The 11,341-nt window shown below is 44.2% G+C and overlaps 2 protein-coding genes across 2 annotated transcripts; one reads left to right on the forward strand and one right to left on the reverse strand.

Annotated features, from left to right (window-relative positions):
- Positions 1-8,674: 8,674 nt before the first annotated feature.
- On the reverse strand, positions 8,675-9,627 carry LOC103667575 (histone H2B type 2-E). Its single transcript, XM_008695750.2, has one exon. It carries the CDS (start codon positions 9,529-9,531, stop codon positions 9,151-9,153), a length of 381 nt encoding a protein of 126 aa, XP_008693972.2. The 5' UTR covers positions 9,532-9,627; the 3' UTR covers positions 8,675-9,150.
- Positions 9,628-9,799: 172 nt separating this feature from the next.
- LOC103667576 (histone H2A type 2-A) lies at positions 9,800-10,393 on the forward strand. Its single transcript, XM_008695751.2, has one exon. It carries the CDS (start codon positions 9,892-9,894, stop codon positions 10,282-10,284), a length of 393 nt encoding a protein of 130 aa, XP_008693973.1. The 5' UTR covers positions 9,800-9,891; the 3' UTR covers positions 10,285-10,393.
- The last annotated feature ends 948 nt before the right edge of the window (positions 10,394-11,341 follow it).

The following is an 11,341-nucleotide window of genomic DNA, read 5'->3' on the forward strand; positions in this document are numbered from 1 at the left end:
TGTCCGTCTCTTTTCCTTTAGTTAGGTGACAGAATAGTTTATGCCTAGTTAGATTGGTGAAAAACTAAATGGGGTATAGGTATGCTGTGGCTTGTCGGAGAGGACTGTTCTTGAAACTGCCTTTGACTTTGCTACGTGCAGGTGAACACATGCACTCCTCTAAGACTGAGAAAGGCTGTGTTGGTTTTGGTAAGCTTATATATGCACTATAAGAAAGTGTTGAGAATAAAACCACCATATGGTGTTAACAATTGGTAAAACGGTGGTCGTATTTAAGTCTTAAATTATCTGTACTAAGAAGTGATAGCTTTTATATCTGGTTCCAACAAACGCCTCCCGTGGTTATCCTGGATTCACGAGCACCTGCCTATGTGAAATTTATGTGAAAATTACCCGATTAGGAAAATTGAAGCTGATTTTGATAGAGGAATTAACCCTTAATGCAGGTGTCTTCTCTTTGCCTCCCCTAACCCTAATCAAATCTCACAAAACCTGCCTAAAATGTAGTAGTGATTTCCCCCAAAGAATTGTTACTTAGAATAATTTGTCCGATTTAAGGGCTATTTCCATACATTGGGAGCAATATATAGGTAATTTCTGAAGCAGGAAAGAGTCTGAAATGCTAGAGGAACAGAAAGCCGAATATGGCCGGGAAAGTGAAAAGGAAGTTGATTGGCTTGAGAGCTTGTTCAGTGTCTTGGGCACTCCTGGGTTGTTTTAGCCAGGGATCTGCATAATATGACCTCATTAACCTTAAAAAAAGATTGGTCATAGATCCCAGGCCGTCCACAGAAGCAAGGAAACCAATTAGGACGCTAACGTAGTGTTGTGGACTAGAGCAGTGATTCCTGAAGTCTGGTCTCCAGATCAGCAGCGTCAGCATTGCCTGAGAACTTATTAAAAGTGAGAATTTCAGGGCCCGATAATCTGTGTTAACAGACCCTTTGGGTGATTCCAAAAGGTGCTGAAGTGTGAGAACCACCAGGAAGTCTAGACACTTTGGATTGGAATACAGTGATGGTGATGGTTTGATATGTTGGAATCGGGATTACATTTTGGAGGTAAAATAGGTTTTGTTGAGGAGTAAGATTATGTAAGAGCAAAACCCCTAAGTTTCTGGTTTGAACAACTGGTGCTGTGTGGTTTTTTGTTTTTTTTAAAGATTTGTTTGAGAGTGTGTGCGTGGGGTGGGGCAGACAGGGAGGGAGAGAGAGAATCTCAAGCAGAGTCCCTGCTGAGCAGGGAGCCAGAGGCAGGACTGATTCTGCACCCCCCACTCTGAGATCATGACTGAGCTGAAAATAAGAGACGCTTAACTGACTGAGCCACCCAGGTGCCCCTGAACACCTGGTGTTATTAACTAGGATGGAATACTGGGAGGTGTGGGTTGGGGCATTGAAGAGTGATCCAGAGTTCCGATTTAAATTTGAGAAGCTTTTTGATACGCGAGTGGATATACGGAGTTGGCAATATGAGAGCTGCACGTAGGCCTTAGTGAAAAAAACACAAACAGCGCAGTGGGGATGAAAGCTATCACCTGAAAGAATTCTTCCAGACGATTTCTCATGTTTCCTTAAAGTGGTCAAGACTATTTCTTCTTATGTATTTGTCATGAAATACAACTTAGTAGTTGATAGTCCTATAATATATATTATTGACTATGTAGCATTTTCTTTTCTCCTTCTGTTTTTCTAATAGTATCCTGATTTTCATTAAGGAATCCACCCTTATGTGCTGCTCCAAACTGTCCATTGTAATCCCCTGGAGAACTTCAAAAAATACTGATGCTTGGATGCCACTCCCAGAAATTCTGATTTAAGTGTTTTGGGGAACAGTCTGCACTTGGGGTACTTTTAAACATCTCTCCAGGTGACTCTAATGGGCAGGCAAATTTGAGAACCACTGTCACATGTGCTTCCCAGAAAACAGATCTTACAGGGTTGGCCTGATTGGCTAAGTGTAATCCCAGACCCCTTTGCACATTGACTGGTTCAGGAATCTAGACTGATTAGCACAAACATTTCAGAAATTGAAGTAGCTGAGTAAGGAAATACAGATTGCTTTTATCTTTTGGGGAAAAAGTTTCTTTGCTTTGAAGAGCAAAGGAGGATGGAGTGTTCTGTGGGCGTGAAGGCAAAGAAGAATTACAGACAACACTAGAGGAAGGTACATCGTCGGGGAGAATCAGAGAACTGAACCACTTATGGAATTTAGCCAACCTCGAAGCCCTGCTGTACCATCAGACAAGTTAGGCCCGTTTATCTGACATGCTTTTATTTAGACTAGTTCGAATCTTAAAATATTTGAGACATAATAACATAATTTCCCAGCATAAAAGATGATAGACCTTTTGTCCTGAAGGGTCTCAAAGATCCAAATGGGGTAGATAAGAAAAAAATAGAGGTACTCAAAATGCACATTTGGACTAAGTCTACAAGTGTTAAAATCAATACTTCACCAGGACCAGAGATTAATATTACCATCAAAAAGGAAGTTCCAAGATTTAAAGAAATCTGAGATTTTATTTATAAACTTAATGTAATTCTATCACTAAAAATTTTAGTATTCATATGAGTTTCTCAGGGCTGCCATAACAAAGGACCAGAAACTGAGTGGCTTAAAACCACAGAGATTTATTCTGCCATAGTTCTGGAAGCTAGGAATCTGAAGTCAAGGTATTGCCAGGGTCCTGTCCCTCTGAAGGCTCTCAGGGAGAATCCTCTCTTCTTTTTCAGCTTCTGCTAGCTCCAGCTATTTTTTGACATGTGCCAGCATAACTCCAGCTTCTGGCACAGTTTTCTTCCTGTGTGTTTCTACGTTTCCCTAAAGACACTAGTCACATGGGATTAGGGCCCACCCTAATGACCTCATTTTAAATTGATTACAGGCATATCTCATTCGCTTTACAGATATTGTTTCTTGTGGTTTTTGTTTTGTTTTGTTTAACAAATTGAAGGCTTGTAGCAACCCTGTGTGGAGCGAGTCCTTTGTCACCATTTTTCCAACACCATTTGCTCACTTAGTGTCTCTATTACATTTTGGTAATTCTCACACTATTTCAAACTTTTCATTATTATTGTTATGGTGACCTGTGATCAGTGATTACCTGCTGAAAGCTCAGATGATTGTTAGCATTTTTTATCAATAAAATACTTTGTAATTAAGGTGTATATATATATATATTGGGGGTTTTTAACATAATGCTTTTGCACGCTTAATAAAATACAATATAGTGTAAACATAACTTTTATATGCACTGAGTAACCAAAAATTTCGTTTGACTTGCTTTATTGCAGTATTTGCTTTACTGTGGTGGTCTGGAACCTAACCCACAATATCTCAGAGGTATGCCTGTACATCTTTGCAAAGACCCTACTTCCAGATAAGGCCATATTCTAAGGGGAATTAGATTTCAATATATCTTTTTAGAGGACAAAATTCAACCTATAACAGTAGTCAACATCTGTGGTAAGCTGAACATGGCCCCCAAATATGTCCACATCTAAGTCCCTAGAATCTGTTAATGTTACCTTATATGGCGAAGGGACTTTACTGATACGATTTTGAAATAGGAAGATTATCCTCAATTATTTGGTTGAGCCCCAAATGTAATCACCAGGGCCCTTATCAGAGTAAAGCAGAAAGGTCAAGAGAGGAAAAAGGTGATGAAAGCAGAGAGAGATCTGAAGATGCTATGATGCTGGCTTTGAAGAGGAAAGAAGGGACCATGAGCAGAGAAAGGCCCCTCTAGAAGCTGGAAAGTGCATGGAAATGGAGTCTCCCCCTAGAGCCTTTGGAGAGAGTCGTCTTCGTTTCCACTTGGTGAAACTGATTTTGTACTTCTGGTCTCCAGAACTGTAAGAGAGTATGTGTGTGTGTTTTTAAGATTTTATTTATTTATTTATTTGAGAGAGAGAGAGAGTGAGAGAGAGACAGCACAAGCCAGGGTGAGAGGCAGAGGGAGAAGTGGATTCCCTGCTGAGCAGGGAGCCCAATGCAGGACTTGATCCCAGGACACTGGGATGATGACCTGAGCTGAAGGCAGACACTTAACCAACTGAGCAACCCAGGCGCCCCTACATCTGTGTTTTAAGCCACAAAGTTTGTAATACAGTTAGTTGTCTCTTGAAGAACCTGAACTGCACAGGTCCACTTGTACACATTTTTTGATAAATACAGCACAGGACTCTAAATGTATTTTCCTTATGATTTTCTTAATAACATCTTTTCAGGGACACCTGGGTGCCTCAGTCAGTTAAGTGTCTGCCTTCAGCTCAGGTCATGATCCCAGGGTCCCGGGATTGAGCCCCACATTGTGCTCCTTGCTTAGCAGGGAGCCTGCCTCTCTCTTTGTCTGCTGTTCCCCCTGCTTGTGTGCTCTCTCTCGCTCTAACAAATAAATAAAATCTTCAAAAAAAAAAATATTTTCTTTAGCTTACTTTATTGTAGGAAAACAGTATACAATACATATAGCATACAAACTATGTGTTAATGACTGATGTTATCAGAAAGGCTTCCTTCCAGCCAACAGTAGGCTATAGTAGTTTGGGGGGAATCAAAATTCATATGCAGATTTTTCACTGTCAGGGGTCGGTGCCCCAAACCTGTTGTTGTCCAAGGATCAACTGTAATTTGTTACAACTGCAAAGTTTATTTCCAACTAGGCCATAGGAAACTAATACAACAGCTATATATAGGATATTTTTTTCACAATTGAAGAAATTTGAATATGGATTGTGCATAACTTAATATTATTAAGTCAGTATTAAATTTGTTGCATGTAACAATGGTATATAGTTATATAGGAGCATGTCTTTATTTTTAAGGGAGACATGCTAAAGTGTTTAGGGAGAAGTTAAGATGTTTGCAACTTATTTTCAAATTGTTCAGAAAATGTATAAATGTGCATGAAAAGTGTTAAAGCAAATGCAGCGAATAGTAACAGTTGGTGAATCTAGATAAAGATATGGTTGAAGATCTATTTTTTTCAACTTTTCTGTAGGTTTGGACTCCCTATCCTTGAGAAATTTTTTTTAAATGTGATTAAAGACTTTAAATACTACAGAAACAGCTTTCATAGACATTATCATCCATTTTATTTTTGCAATAAAATAAATCTATGTTAACTGATGCAATTTTAACATGAACCTATAAGATGTTTCAGCTCATTAAAGGGCCGATGTATGTTCGTGAGTGATCATCTGTTAACTAGAACTCTGAATGTTATCTCTTGCTCATCGTACTTGCTCTACTCATTAAGGATATGAGTGACTTAAGTGCCTGCACTAGTCCAAGGATACGCAAATCACATTGGCTTAGACATTCAGTTATTCTGTCTTCTACAGTCTGAGGTTGAAACTGAAGTTGGATAGGGGATTTTAGTCAAATACTGAGACCAAAGCTAAGTCATTTCCAGGGAAAGAACATATCTTGACATGTCATAGTGACTCTAAGTGCTTTCAGAAAGAGATGGCAGATCATCTACAAAAGAGCCAGAATCAGCTTTCTACACCTACCCCCTTTCTCTTCCCTGAACTCCAGATTATCATATTTCATATTCCTATTTGGGAATTTGATCTTTCCTATCTGATTCCTTCTTGATATTTCCACTTGGATAGCTACCAGGTGTCTCACAATTTTGTCCAAAAACCTGCAATTAATTCTTTATTCTTCTCCTGTCATAACCTACATTATGTTCATCAGTTTCAATTAAAATATATCTTCACTGCTTCTCAAATCTCCACTGATACTGATGTGGGAAACAAAGGCAGAAGAAAAATTATTAAACTTCCTTACTACCTACAGCCCATGGACAAGTCCTTGAAACAGGCGGAGTGACACTCCTCTAGGGACTCAACCGCCTCAATGTTAATACTTCGCTAAGAGCAAAAGGCAATCCTGGCCTGAGCCCCTCCCTGCCCTCCCCAGGATCCTGTAAGTCTACTTTAGTGTATAAAAATTCCTTTAGAAATTTCCTTTATCTCTAAACCCCCCAAGATACGTGTTGGCAATCATCCCCCAAGCATATGGCCCACCGATATACATCTGAAGGGTCTCATGACTAAGGTTTTAATAGACGGTAATAAATGACCTTTTCCCAGCAGTAGCTAGCCCCCTCAAGGTCCTGGAAACCTTGCTTCCAAAATTCCTTAGAGACTTATGCTATCCCTAATCCCCTCCCAACTTGAGGGTATATAATAGGTCACTCTTCATGACCCCGGTGCAACTCTTTCTGCCTGCGGGTCCTGTCCCCGTGCTTTAATAAAATCACCTTTTTGCACCAAAGACTTCTCAAGAATTCTCTCTTGTGGGGCACCTGGGTGGCTCAGTCGTTAAGCGTCTGCCTTTGGCTCAGGTCATGATTCCAGCGTTCTGGGATCGAGTCCTGCATCGGGCTCCCTGATCAGTGGGAAGCCTGCTTCTCCCTCTCCCACTCCCCCTGCTTGTATTCCCTCTCTCGCTGCCTCTCTCTGTGTCAAATAAATGAATAAAATCTTAAAAAAAAAAAGAATTCTCTCTTGGCCATCGGCTTCGAATCCTAACGTCTTTCCTTCATCAACAGCACCTGTCTCTCTCCTGCTACTACTTTTGCTCTCCTACAGTCTATTTTTTAACATAGCATCCTGGGTGAGCTTTAAAAAAAAAAGTCAATTAATGTCATTACTCTGATTAAACTATCCAAAGGCACTCCAACTCATTTGGAATAAAAGACAGTATCTTTGCAATGGCCTATGAGGCCTCTCTATGGCCTACATGATCTGACCCCCAACTATCTCCCTGATCTCATCTCCCTGCAGATAATTCCTTTGCTGGCTGTGTTTCAGCCATAGTAGCATTGCTTATTCTTTGACTCCCTAAACTTGTGCCTGCCTCAGGGCCTTTGCACTTGTTTTCCAGTTCTTAGAATACTCTTCTCCAAGATAGGCTATGGCTCACTATCTTATTTTATTCAGGCCTCTGCTCAAATATTAACTCATCAGACCTGTTGTCCACACTGTATACCATATTCTGTTGTACTTCATAGCACGTATCATTCCCTGAATATTATACGATTATACATTTCTTTCATTTGCTTGTTTTCACCAGCCATCAACTAGCATGTAGCTTTATGTGGACAGGGGCTTTTTCTTCTCTGTTTACTGCTGCATCCCCAGCATGTTTTATTTATCTGAGGGTACAAAATGTTTTTCCCTCATTTCCTTTATTGCAGGAAATGGGGTGCACAGATTCTCATAGTGGAGCCTGAACAGATGTCTGTTTTGCTTTCACACTTGTAAGTGTAAATTTTGGTGCAAAAGGGAATTATTGATGGATAATATAGTTACACTGAGTCACCTCCACCTGTTTTTGGCTTTCCTACTGATACCTCCCCAACATGTAATTACGGCATTTGCCCAACATCCTGTGTGCTTCTTAAAATGTTTTCATTATATTCCTACCCTGTAAACTCAAACCTTCCCCTATTTTCTTTTCTCCTCCCCATCTCCACGCTTCAGCCTTCTGACTAATCTCTTAGTAGATTCAAGCAAAGGCACATGCAAAAGCAGGAAAATGTTTCCTGGGGTCTAACCATTGGAAAGAAGGGATGGATTCAGTAGAATACTAGGAAATAAGTTATTGTTCTTTAATTGGGCAGGGCAGACAGGAGGTAATAAAAATCATGCTGGAGGATAATATTTGGGATTTTATGTAGGTACAGGAGAAAAAAAAAGTACACCCAAGGGGATGAGCTAGGACACTTGCAGTGTGCCTAACATTTTTTTCAGGAAGTTTTAGTTTTACACCTTTATTTTAGTACCTTATCTTCTGTTCTCACTTGACCTCTTTAAAATGTGTTTCCAAACACTTATTAATAAAGGTAGAAAGGCAAACTCCTAGGCTATATTTGGTGCCCTGAATTAATGAGGGAATAAATGAAACTAATTTTGTATGTAGTATTATAAACAATCCGAGAAAGGACAATTTAGGAAAAAGGAAGCGTCTGGGTGGTGACTGAAAACTGCCAACAGGCTCTTACCAAGTAAATGGCAACTACACAGTCAGAATGCCAGTGGTTATCAAACATATGAATCAGCTGGAGCGTTCCAGAGGTTGTTCATCCTTGCCTCTCACCCCCAGTGCCCATGATCTGGGTTCCGTGGAAATGTGTGTGGCTTTAGGGATAGACTGACTGATTCAGGGTCGAATGGCCTTTGAACTGTTTCAAGAAGCACTACTTTTAAATATCTAGTCTCTAAAATGGAGAAAGCCCTTTTTATTCTCTAATAATTAGTGTCTCTATTTTCAGAGTGGAAGTGAATGAACTGTTCCAAGCAAGTGACAAACATTTTTAAGACTTAAAGTTTTAACAATGTAAGTTTCTGGACATTTTATGATTAGCAGGCCCAGGTTCTGGAAATCCCTGGGCATCTATAAACCCTCTTTCCTCCTTCCTTCATTATCCAGATAGTAAAATACCAAAACTACAATATGGAGAATTGTGTACTTCTCAACACGTGAGCAAAAACAGATTATAGATAAGTGGCCTTTTTATTATCTCATTCTGACAATTTAACGTCCCCAGTTTGAGCAGTAAATACATACTGATTCAGTGTACCTGAAAGGAATACCAAACTGGGACAGGAGAGGTATGTAAACTAGAAATTACTTCAACGACATAACGAAGAGACTGAGATACATGGTAAAGGTTTACTTACAGGTGATGAGCGTGGTTTCAAACGTATTGCTGTGCAGTTTTACAAACACATGAATCTTCCAGAACAAGAAAAATGCAATTAAAAAGTGCAGATCCAATCTAATTGCCTTACAATAAGCAATCCTTAAACACTAATTTTTCCAATCTTGAGACTTCCGTTGACTGCCACGCATCGCTAACCATTTCACTGTTAGAGCTGTTACTTTTCAGAGAGAATACACGTACACTACCTAGCTCTCCACCATGCTAAATCAGGTCCCACCTTGCATTCCTTTCTGGTCTTCCAAAGGAAAAGGCTGATATTAAGGAAATAAAAGTAAGTGGTATACAAAGAGAAGGAATTTTGAATGTTAAGTAGAGAAAACAGCTTCTTTCAGCGAGGTGGGTGGCTCTGAAAAGAGCCTTTGGAGTGAAGCTGCCAGCGACCCGTTCGAGCGCCGCGTCCCGGCAGGGACTCACTTGGAGCTGGTGTACTTGGTGACCGCCTTGGTGCCCTCGGACACGGCGTGCTTGGCCAGCTCGCCGGGCAGCAGCAGGCGCACGGCCGTCTGGATCTCCCGGGACGTGATGGTCGAGCGCTTGTTGTAATGCGCCAGGCGGGAAGCCTCGCCGGCGATGCGCTCGAAGATGTCGTTGACGAAGGAGTTCATGATGCCCATGGCCTTGGACGAGATGCCGGTGTCGGGGTGCACCTGCTTGAGCACCTTGTACACGTAGATGGAGTAACTCTCCTTGCGGCTGCGCTTGCGCTTCTTGCCGTCCTTCTTCTGGGCTTTGGTGACCGCTTTCTTGGAGCCCTTCTTGGGCGCGGGAGCGGACTTTGCGGGCTCGGGCATAGCGGGAAGCACGAGCGGCAGACAAGAGCAAGAGCGGACCACAGACGCAAACAGCGCAGTGAGGCCCAGGCTACCGGAAGCGCCTCAGTACTTAAAGAGGCCGTAGGCAAATTAAGGCTCTGGTTACGCTGCGTCGTGATTCGCGCGTGTTCGGCGGCGCTCCTGCGCGGGGACGAGATTATGTAAATGAGCGGATTCTGGCCGAGCCACCGTATTGGCCGTCAGGACAACGATCTTCATTAGCCAATGGAGGCGCTCCGTAGACAATCCGGGTTCTGCCTATAAAAGGGTGAAGTGGCGGGCTATGCGGCGACTTTCTCGGTCGGCAAGTGGGAGCTGTTCGCGGCGAGCGTCGCTGTCATGTCTGGTCGTGGCAAGCAAGGAGGCAAGGCCCGTGCCAAGGCCAAGTCGCGGTCGTCCCGCGCTGGCCTGCAGTTCCCGGTGGGCCGAGTGCACCGCCTGCTTCGCAAAGGCAACTACGCCGAGCGGGTGGGGGCGGGCGCGCCGGTGTACATGGCGGCGGTGCTGGAGTACTTGACGGCGGAAATCCTGGAGCTGGCGGGGAACGCGGCCCGCGACAACAAGAAGACGCGCATCATCCCCCGCCACCTCCAGCTGGCCATCCGCAACGACGAGGAGCTGAACAAGCTGTTGGGCAAAGTCACCATCGCCCAGGGCGGCGTTCTGCCCAACATCCAGGCCGTGTTGCTTCCCAAGAAGACGGAGAGTCACCACAAGGCAAAGGGCAAGTGAGGCCGGCGTCAGGAAGCCCAGCCCGCCCTGGTCTCGAAGGGGGCACCTGTGAAATCAAAGGCTCTTTTCAGAGCCACCCACTCTCTCAAATAAAAGAGTTGTTACAGTAGTCCGTTTTCTCTGTTGCCCTTTCGCCCGTCGTAGGCCGGGCCCCGGGGAGGGGAGGGGGTTGCTCCTTCCCCGTTGCTCGCCTCTCTGAACCTTGAGCGTTCGACCATCTTTATTCTGCCTGGTGGGTCGCAGACCTTAGGGCTGACGAGGCAGGTGGAGGAGCCAGACCTCTTTGGGGGCAGCCACGGCCGATTCGCTAAGTACCGTTAGGCGCCCCCGACCCTCGTCTCAGGAGTGGGGGCCGAGTGCGCAGCTTCCCCAGTTCCCGAGGCCTTTGCCCAGCACACACGTGCAGCCCCGGCCGGCAGGGGAGTGGGGCGGACCTGGTCCTTGGCTTAACTGAGCGGGTTATCTTAGTCCAGCAAAAGGGAGGGACCGCTTTCGCAGCGGAGGCGCAGGTCCCCACTTGGGTTTCTGGAGGCGAGATCTCGCGCTCGGGAGGCGGTGGGGATGGGGGTCTTGGGGTGAGGTGAGACAAACTTCCAATCCGAAAACCAGCGACAGGCGGGAAGAAAGGTCCGTCAGACGAACCAGGGGGGGCTCTTAAAAGGTAATAAGGCGTTTTGGGGGACGGGGGGGGCAAACGCAAGATTGAGGTTGAATTGGGGAGACAGCGCGGGAAGGAAGGGGGTACCGTGTTCTAAGGGGGGGGAAGGGCTGAGGAGGAACAACATTCTGACACGGTCGCGAACCAAAATGACCCTCCCCCGCCCCGCCGGCCGAAAAGAAAGGCAACACAAGGTACGGAAGACTGCAGGCAAACTGGAAAGTAGAAAAAGCGAGGCGGGTGGGCGGGGTTAGGGAGGATTCTGCCCAAGCCAATGGGTGACGCCAGGGCGTGTGACGTCACAGCCAATGGACAGCCAGCGCGGGACTTTCAATTATTGTCCCGCCCAATCGGAAAAAGACGGTGCCTATAAAGACTGCTGCGGCGGGCGGAGGTCCC

This window comes from Ursus maritimus, unplaced genomic scaffold (genome assembly GCF_017311325.1).
Source record: "Ursus maritimus isolate PB19 unplaced genomic scaffold, ASM1731132v1 scaffold_12, whole genome shotgun sequence".
Taxonomy (NCBI): Eukaryota; Metazoa; Chordata; class Mammalia; order Carnivora; family Ursidae; genus Ursus; species Ursus maritimus.

Excerpts from the sequence above, each read along its gene's own strand:
- LOC103667575 (XM_008695750.2), bottom strand. The coding sequence starts at position 9,531 with ATGCCCGAGCCCGCAAAGTCCGCTCCCGCGCCCAAGAAGGGCTCCAAG.
- LOC103667576 (XM_008695751.2), top strand. The coding sequence starts at position 9,892 with ATGTCTGGTCGTGGCAAGCAAGGAGGCAAGGCCCGTGCCAAGGCCAAG.